The sequence below is a fragment of the Chanos chanos genome, chromosome 5 (genome assembly GCF_902362185.1).
Source record: "Chanos chanos chromosome 5, fChaCha1.1, whole genome shotgun sequence".
Lineage (NCBI taxonomy): Eukaryota > Metazoa > Chordata > Actinopteri > Gonorynchiformes > Chanidae > Chanos > Chanos chanos.
The window spans coordinates 25,148,764-25,158,321 of NC_044499.1; the positions used below are offsets into that span (position 1 = coordinate 25,148,764).

Here is a 9,558-nt window from a genome sequence, read left to right on the forward strand (position 1 = left end):
TTCCCACAACTCGGGGATATCCTTATCCTGATATCTGCTTGGTCAAAATTGGCTTCGATTTTCACATTGGAGCATTTAACCAGCCTGCAGTTGATGGAAAATGCCCCACTGACTTCCTCTATGCTGCAAAGGGTAGTGTTTTTGGCAGAAGGTTCCCCCTTGCCCACTGGTTGAGGACAGCTGGTTTGGGTTTGCTGGTGAGAGTTGGAGCTGTTTAGACAGACCAATTGGTCTAGGTCCACAGTGATCAGACTCTGACCTTTAAGAGCTGAAGGTCCATCACAGTACACCTTACTCAAGTCCTCCACTGTTTTGCTACTGTACTCCAACCACTCATGGAGGTACACCAAACCACAGTCACAACTCCATGGGTTTCCATGGAGACGCAGAATGCACTGGAAATCAATAACGTCAAAGAAGCCATATGGTAGATTCTTTAGGTGGTTCTTGGACAGGTACAGCCGCTCAATATCCTTTTGGTCCCTGAATGTGTCCACTTCTATGAAACTCAGGTTGTTACTTTCTAAATTAATGAACTTGATTTTGGATAGACCACTGAAAGCAGTGCTGGCTATATTAATAATATGGTTCTCAGAGAGGTCCAGATGATATAAAGAGGTGAGGTTTCTGAAAAGATCTTCGGGGAGAACCGAGAGCTTGTTCTGAGACAGGTTTAGGACATTAAGACGCGGCAGACTGCGGAATGACCCGGACGAAAGCTGGAATAGCTTGTTCTGTTTTAGGTTTAGCACCTTCAGGCTGGAAGGAAACATTTCAGGGCTCAAACCCAGTATGTGGTTGCTGCGGAGATTTAGGTCCTCCAATTCATTTAAGTGGGCAAAAATTTCTTGAGGGAGAAGAGAGATCCTGTTGCCCTGGAGATCAATCTCTCTCAGGTGTGAGGTATTCTGAAACATGTCAGGCTGCAAAGAGTGGATCTGGTTGAAGCCTAACCTGAGAGATCTCAACTCTTTCAAGTTTTGGAAGAAGCTCCCACCTGGAGTGACAATGGAATTATCCGACAGATCCAGAGCCTGGAGGTTGCAGAGATTATGAAAGAGGAGAGGTGGCAGAGCAGTGAGTCCATTTCCCCGCAGTTGAAGGGTCTCCAGATTGTGCAGGGTGTCAAAGAGACCCTCCTTCAGACTCTTGACTCCATTGTGGTTGAGCAGAAGCTTTCGGAGGTTGCCAAGTTTGCTGAAGGTCTCCACGTCCAGGTCCTTCAGATATTTGCTCCCACTGATCTCAAGTTCCTGCAGCTCAGTCAGGCTGAAAAAAGCCCCAGGGGAGACCACCTGAAGGCTGGTGTTGAGTAGGACAAGCTTGGTTAGCCTCTCGTTGTTTCGTAAAGTGAAGGAGTAGATATGTGTCATGCCGGATGCCACCACGATCAACTCCCTCACCTCTGAGGAAAGGCTATCAGGCAAGCTTGACATTTTATCACTGGAGCAAATCACTTTTGTTACTGAGTAGCACTGACACTGGTCAGGACAGCCTTGTCCATAGTGACTGAAGTGTAGAAGCAGAAATACAGCAACACAGCACCATGTCGTCATCATTTCCCTGTAAAAAAAAAAAAAAAAGTGTAGTTCATGGTAAGTGCTGTTGCTGACAAGCAGGTTCTGATTACTTTGAGTGCTATTTGTTTATTAAATAAGTGAATCCAATAACAACAGCATGGTAACGATCCCTATGTTAGAAGTGCACAGAACATTTAGAGTTTTCAGATCATCCAGATGAAACGATCCACTAATTTCCAGACTCATATTGCGCAATTTGGCTTTTTCTGAAAATAAACTCCTCATTTTACCCAGTATTTCTCAAAAAGGCTGTACCTCAACCTTTTCTTTGCCCTCTCTAAAGTCAAATTTGGGACTTTTAATGTTAAGTCCATGAATAAACAAACTGCCTCAAACACTCTCTAAACATGGTTGCAGGAAAAAAGCTGCCATAGATCACTAAATTGTTTGAATTCAGCTGTTCACCTACTCATCTACTTTTTTCCACTGTGCTTCTCAAAAGCTTTTATCCTTAATGTGTTACCCCAAAAAGATTTATGAACAGATTTATTAATAATCATTATTCATAAGTGATAATCAGGCTTAAACCGTCTGCTGAGGTGTATTTATGTCAGTAAAACAATTGTTTTGCGAAATTTGAATAGAGAAAATTTTCTCATCTCAACCTACCTTTGTGTTTAACCAATACCTCTACTATGTTCTGAGTCAACAGTTCCCGTAAGCGCTCAAAATCACAGTTAAGTTTCTTTGTTGTGCAAAAGGCAGCGCTGATCAGCTCGAGCTGTTGGCTAGACCTCAGTATGTCGTCAGGGAGCTCTCTACACAAACACGATCCAAGCAAGGGGCTCGCGCATTCTGAACTTATTAAGTAAATGCTGATGCAACAGTAAATACTTTCAAAGCCAAATGCAGTGGAAGAACGCAGTTTATAGTGTTTTGAGTATGCTTTTAGCTTTTTACAGTGTTTCTCCCTGCCTGTTCTACCTGCTCTCTGCCCTGTATAGATCGCTTAGATCGTTCTATATTATCACTTAATTAACACAGATTTATATGGCATGTCAGTATTTGTTACACATACATATAAATATCGAAATTTAAAAATTAAACTAAACATTTTAGAACAGGCTCCGTTTGTAGTTAAGCTATACATATTAAATTTCGACATCTGCAAAGAGCTGGAATTGTTTGAATTAATCATGAGATTTTATGGCATACGAAACTCAGCAGGCTCCGAGGTTGAGAAAATCATTCGCTCTCAATCGACCATCGATTCTACCACATGGTGGCAATAGCGGACTGGCTTTGCTGCGCTCCTCGACTTGCGTGAAGACGCGTTGTCCTTATGATGCTCCTCAAGCGTATCAGGAGATCACAAAGGCATCTTACTGTAAAGCAAGGGGTGTCTTACTCACCTGAAGCTGTCCATAGAACAAGCAAAACTTTTGATAGTTTAATTTACATTATTTTGGTCACAACTTCCTCTTTATAAATAATTTTGACAAATGGCCAATGGAGGAATACAGCTTCTTGGGTTTTCCTTGGGTTTTTTGGGATTAATTGGTTTGATAACTTCTACAGCCATGGCAGAGTGGAAAATGTCGTCTTACGCCGGTGACAATATCATCACTGCTCAAGCCATGTATGAGGGACTGTGGCAGTCATGCGTGTCTCAAAGTACCGGTCAGATACAGTGTAAAGTTTACGATTCGCTGTTGCAACTACCAGGTAAGTCATGTAACCGACACCTTCTGCTTAATCTTCACCTTATCATCACTTTTTTGTTAGTTAGTTTGTTTGTTTGGTGTTTGTTGCGAGTGGACAAGATGGATGTATTATACTGTAATATATTTGTTTTTGAACTTCATGAATGTAGTCCGCGGCCATGTCGTTTAAATTAAATATTGCATTTTCTGAAGTTTTCAAATATCCAGAGTTTTTAGCCGCTACGCTGGGTGTCTCCCGTGCAGGTTAGGACAAGCCCACCAAATATGCAGAATTCCTCAGGTAATTCACAGAATGGTGTTCCATGAAATGCCAGAGGCACGAAAGACGTACAGCATTTGGTCGTATGTTTCAGTTCCCTGCAGTTTTGCTCTTTGTAAGGGGAGAAAACAGGACTTAAGGCTAAACAATATGTATGCGATTAGTAGGCCTTATTGGGAATTGATATTCTTATATAACTTTCCCAGAGACAAATGGGTATATGGCATATTACATTTCTGTCTTGATTTTTGAATTATCTTACATGTTTATATGTTACAAGTGTTCACTCCCTTAAAAAAATTCTGTAATAAAGTTCAACAAAGCTAAACGTGCACGAGCTTGTTTTGTAGGCATCGTCCTGTTATGACAGGAGTAATAGACTACTTGTGGGACATCATCTTTGCTATCCTAAATCACAGGGGAAGAGAGTGAAAACAAAGCCAAATGTCTGATGACCTTTGAGGACAATCTTGGAGGGGATGGATAGACAAATTATAAATTAACAAATTATAAATAACCTTTTGGATGTAAGGTCAGTAAAACTGTTAAGATTATTTGAACAGTGTCATATCTATCAGAGACAAAAGGCAAACCCCACATTTCATCAGAGAGAAATCCAAAGATAACAGTTAGAGACTTCCAAAACCTACCTAGATCTTTCAGCTAGTCTAATCTACCATCTAATGTCAGTTCCAAGCAAACAGGGAGAAGCTGTTTGGAGAGGTTTACCTAACTAAGAGAAACATAGTAACCTCAGCTCTGGTCATCGTATGATAAACTGCGCTTTTTTTGCACTTTGATTTGACACTGGAAGACAAAACACTTCTGTGGAATAAAACACAGTATTAAGGGAGTATTACAGTGCTCCAAGTGGGCTGGTACTCACCGGTACGCAGTACCGGCACTTCTACATTTTACTCTTCGGCGTACCGTGAAGTTTTCTTGCGTACCGGCACTTCTCACAAGCTGCCGGTTCTCTTTTCTGCCCTCTCCATATTAGGTTCTGGGCGATTCATAAAGACCGTAAACTGGGGGGTACTACCGTGACGCTCACCTGTTTCCGTTCTCTCGACAAGTCTAAGTAACGTTAATGCTAGGAAACCTAATGCCAATAATGTTGGTCTGGCTCCAAAAGGACACGACGAGAACGCGTGAATCAGACGATGATGGTGAACATCGGCGATATCTCCTAGTATCTTTTATTCACTGTAGAAATTCAGAATGTAATACTTAATGATTTGCTGATACCGGCCGATACACACGCCAGCATGTGAATAAGGGGAATACCGGCACTTTCTTTTCCCACTTCAAGTACTGGGGAGTAAGGTTTGTACTCACTCTGTACTGTAGGTGTGTTTTGCATCCACTGGTTCTTGGGCTTTTTGTGGGGTCAGTGGAATTGTGTCTCTCTGCTACCAAGAAATTTATGCCAAAAGCCTGTCCAGTCCCTACAGGGAGTGTGAAACTTGGTCATTAATGAATCTCTTATTGAGACCCTGATCCCAGCTGTAATTCTGAATCAGTCAAGAAAAGGTTAACTTACTCTAGACTGACCGTATACAGTGGTCATGTCAATCCCCAGACTGGATGGGATCAGAGGTATGTAGTTTGAAAAGAGGAGAGTTGTCAATAAGTGTACACACAGGGATGGAACGAATTAATTTCCCCGTGATATATTCAGCCGCCCTGTTATAAAAACACTGTGAAAGACAACTTGATAATGCTCTTTATCATATCTTTATTTGGTATTGGAAACAAATTTAGTATCTGTGCAAAGTGTTATTCTTTCAGCTGTTTCCACTGACGCAAAATGAAATTGAATGATAATATTTTTCACATGGTTAGGAAATGAATTCAAAGTCAAAGACGTGAACAGGATGGGATTAATTTCAGATGGCACTGCGTAATGTTTTAAATAACATTTTCCTGATGTAAAATATCCACACTAAATTATTTTCCAGCTCCCAGTTTACTGTTTTTGAGGGTACTACAGACAACCAATATGACAACTAGTGAATATTTCAATGTAATAAATTGGTTAGTTATTTATATTGTTCTCCAGAGGTGCGGTATAATGTTAGTGTTTTCCATAAGGCTGAATGATCAGTGGGGCAATGTTGAAGCCTTGATGACAGTGCTAAAGCCTGGGTTTGTTTGTTTGTGCATTTCAGGTCAAGTGCAGGCCACTCGTGGCCTGATGATTTGTGCCATTCTCCTCTGTGGCATTGCCATACTAGTCTCCAGTATTGGCATGAAGTGTACCACCTGCCTGGCCGAGGACATGGAACAGAAAAACAAAGTTGCTTTGACTGGTGGAGTCCTGTTCATCATTGGTGGTGTGCAAACATTCGGTTGTTTATAAATTACACCTGAATTACTGCTAATGCTCACAAGCAATTACAGGGAGTTTAAAGAAAAAAAAGAGTAATAACTATATCCACTGGACGGAAACATTTCAGTAGACACAGTTTGTGCTTCATTCCTTCACTAAGATCTCTTCAAAAACAGAAACAAATAGACTTAAACAATGTTTTGTGTGCGTCAGTTTTTATTCCTATATTAGTTTTTTATTTTCATTGTCCTGTGGAGCTTTGCTTGTGTTTTTTGACATGCTGTGTTCCACTGTACAGGTCTGTGTGCTTTTGTGGGAACTATCTGGTATGGCGAGAATATACGTCGTCAGTTCTTTGACCCTTTCACACCAACAAATAGCAGGTGAAGTTTTAAATAAACTAAATTTTTCAGCCCCGTTACACTAAAAAGGAAGCACAGTGGCCTCTGTTCAAGTATTTATAGTATATATATATATAGTAAAAAATTGATGTTTACTGTAAATTACAGGTCATGTCATCTTTTATGTACAATGTGCTGTGTGTCATTCAAAGGTCTCTTGTTGTGAAGTTGTATAATCACAGTGGCATTCTGTGTTATCAGAGTATGTGTTGTCCTCAGGTTGCCTGCCAATCCTCTACCTCAGGCCAATGCCATGTGCAGTGCATGAAGAGAGGCAATTTCATTTGTAATATAAATTAAATCACTACAGTGTTAAGTTACACTCACAGCCACTTTTAGTCATAACACAAATTTGTCACATAAACCCATTCACATGATGTGCTTGTTTGGAATCGCCGTAATAACACTGTTCCAGTGCATTTCCATTGTCTGGTTTATGGGGGGTTTTAAGGGGGGGGTAGCAGATATGAGTTTGGCAAGGTCCTTTGCAACCCGTACAGACAGTGTTTCCATCATGTGTTCTTAGTTTTTTTACTCTTTTTGTTTGGCAGATATGAGTTTGGGAAAGCTCTATACATTGGATGGGCGGCTGCTGCCCTCACTGTCATAGGCGGAAGTTTTCTGAGCTGTAACTGTGGGAGTAAAGCGTCAGGCAAGTCTCCCCGCTATCCTCCGTCCCGCTCCGCCGGCCAGCCCACCTCCAACTACGTATAGAGACGTAGAGGTCACAGGAGGTCGTCCCCCGAGAGCAGTGTTATGTGGGCACTGGTTCGACCTCTCAATATGTATATCAGTGTGCCAGCATTTTGTGTGACCTTTTTTGCTACTTTTATATGAAATAAAGGTAACTGTTTTTATGTCCACATTTTGTTTCCTTGTGACTTTTTTTTCGTCTGTAATCTGACAGTGTGCATAACATTTTTAGTCAAATGAAATTTTCTCCAGTAGTGGAATGCTTTGCTGTAATGCCTGTTGTTTAGTTGTGATAGGATGCTTAAAATGTTGAAATTATCTAAAGTAAGCTTCTTTCTCCCATGAAATGAATGCAATTACACAGCGAGTCAATGCAATTAATACTTCCTATAGCTATCGCAAATATATATCAAATACTATGTCATAGGCATTTCTGTACGCAGAACACTGGGAAAAAATTATTTTGTTTTTGTTTGTTTGTTTATTTTTTTTGCTTACTTTTTTATCATGCAACAGAGATCATTGTTATTATGCATGTTTTTCAAATACTTCTCCCCCTTCCAATGATGTCTTTGGATTTTTGGATGGTTGCTCTATCTGAACTTCATGACACAATTGAGAGGTAATCAGTATCTTTGGAACTCTTGGCTCAGTTTTTTGGAGTGGGTGTTTCTTTTTTGTTTATTTTGGTGTTTATCTGGGTTTGTCTCACATCATCCATACTGATGCTTTAGACTCCAGTTTTATTGTAAGTAATTATGTTAAAAGTCATTACAAATCCATATGAAATAATGCAAACCCAGTCATTACTGATCTGTCTGATTCCCTTGTAACTGTAGACATTCAGAAATCTCATCTCTTTCTGTTTGTCAGTGCAAAAGGAACTCCAGATAATAAAGGTTTTTTCCATTTACATTACTGTGGCTTGTCCTCAGAGGAGTGTGTTTTTCCTCTTCCCATAGGCACTGTGTGATCTGCTACCTGTGTCTGATCCTTTCAGTGGTCTCTCCCTCACATAACCAGATATCTCACCTCTAAAACACACTGTCAGAAAAACACTTCATGCTTTTTTTAAAACCCCGTGAAATCAGAATGGTTGGACACGCAATGCTTTATTCTCCCCGCATCCTAATGATGAATTCCCACATTTTCCCATGACTCTCTCAAGGTACAAAGGTCTGGAAAAATGACATGTTATATTTCTTCGAAATGTTTTGCTGTAATTGCAGACCTGCATTTTTCCTGATATAACACAGTGAAGTACCACTGCATGGCGTTTCTTGTGCCAAGTTTGCGCCAAAGATGAGGTTTATTTGATAGATACTCCATATGTCTAGTTGTCCCGTACTGGTTTAAAGTGAACTGGTATTTGAAGTGAGCAGGAACATTTTGGAACACGGTTCATTTCTTATGATGGATAAATGCAAGTGTTCCAGGTTTTCTCAGTCTGTGTCTTGCTCTCTCATTCGTGACTCTGTACAGTGTGAGCTTGGTCACTGAGTGCCTGACTAGCAGCACTTTGAAGTCAAGGCTCACAAACTGCACAGAAATGACTCAGATTAGCTGAGAGTCCCTTCTGTGTGTCAAATCATAGAAATGACTCATTCAATACCTGAGAGAGCAAGGTATGAGACTCTCTCTCTCTCTCTCTCTCTCTCTGTGTTTGTGTGTGTACATTTCCTCTAAGCATTCAAGTCTCCATGAAAATGCGCCCATGAAATGTATTATTAATTTAAACAGTGTTCTCCTCTTACAGACAGTCCTTGTTCATAAGACCCTATATTAGGATCTGAGTCTGAGGCTTAATGCCAGTGAGCAGTCTCCATTTCTGTCTCTTTATACTGTCTATCCTCAGCCTCCTGGTCAGTTCTCCAGCCACCGCTCCTGATCGTCTCAACATTTTCCTCTCTCCCTTTGTCCAGCTCCACCTGTTGACTGATGATATATAATTTATAAGGTTGATCAGAGAAGATGGTTTGGGGATTCTGGTGAGTATGAACAGCAGAGCACACCTTTTACTCAAGCCCTTTTAATGACCTCCCTCATCAGAAAACTTGCAATTCCTCTCATAGGATCAGTTACTGCTAAGACAGCGTGATAACCAGTCATCATAATGAGACAGATACAGAAGTATGAGAATGACGACATATACTTAGAAGCTTAGGTTAGAACCTAGAGGGTTTTTTCACTGTTCCTGGAACTTAAAACATAAAATATAAATGCCCAATTAGTCTTCTTTCAAAAATCATGTCTGTTTCTGTGGAGAGAAAACTCATTGTTCGCTGACCCCACATAACCATGTTTTCAGTCACACACGCATGTATTCTTGGTCTATGCCTGTCTGAGCCTGACATTATGCTTGGGAGTGACATGCGTTTACGTTGGTGAGTAAAACAGCTTAACCACACAGGAATTCCTCTCCCCAGGCTTCTCTGCTCTGTCCTCCTGCATTAACACACTCTAAACAGGCAGGACCTTCCAGCACACAGGTATTAGGGTTAGGTGAGAGTGTTCAAAAGTACTGGTCCTTGTGCTAGTCATGTGTACATTTAAATCTGAGTGAAACAGATTTAAATCCAATACCATGACAGATTTGTCATGGTATTGGATTTACTGACACAGAGAGCAA

The 9,558-nt window shown here is 40.7% G+C and overlaps 2 protein-coding genes across 2 annotated transcripts in view; one reads left to right on the top strand and one right to left on the bottom strand.

The window, feature by feature from the left end:
- zgc:153913 (carboxypeptidase N subunit 2) overlaps positions 1 to 2,322 on the bottom strand; it is a 2,658-nt gene extending 336 nt beyond the window's left edge. The window contains exons 1-2 of the mRNA XM_030774214.1: positions 2,190 to 2,322; positions 1 to 1,563 (exon numbers count right to left, since the gene is read on the bottom strand). The exon at positions 1 to 1,563 is cut by the window's left edge and continues 336 nt beyond it. Coding sequence (XP_030630074.1) covers positions 1 to 1,559 — 1,559 coding nt within the window. The 5' untranslated portion in view covers positions 1,560 to 1,563; positions 2,190 to 2,322. The remainder of the gene's footprint in view (positions 1,564 to 2,189) is intronic.
- Positions 2,323 to 3,022: 700 nt separating this feature from the next.
- Positions 3,023 to 6,950, top strand: cldn1 (claudin 1). The gene is made up of 4 exons (XM_030775577.1): positions 3,023 to 3,245; positions 5,675 to 5,839; positions 6,134 to 6,218; positions 6,788 to 6,950. The coding sequence occupies exons 1-4, from the start codon at positions 3,023 to 3,025 to the stop codon at positions 6,948 to 6,950; spliced, it is 636 nt and encodes a 211-aa protein (XP_030631437.1).
- Positions 6,951 to 9,558: the final 2,608 nt, after the last annotated feature.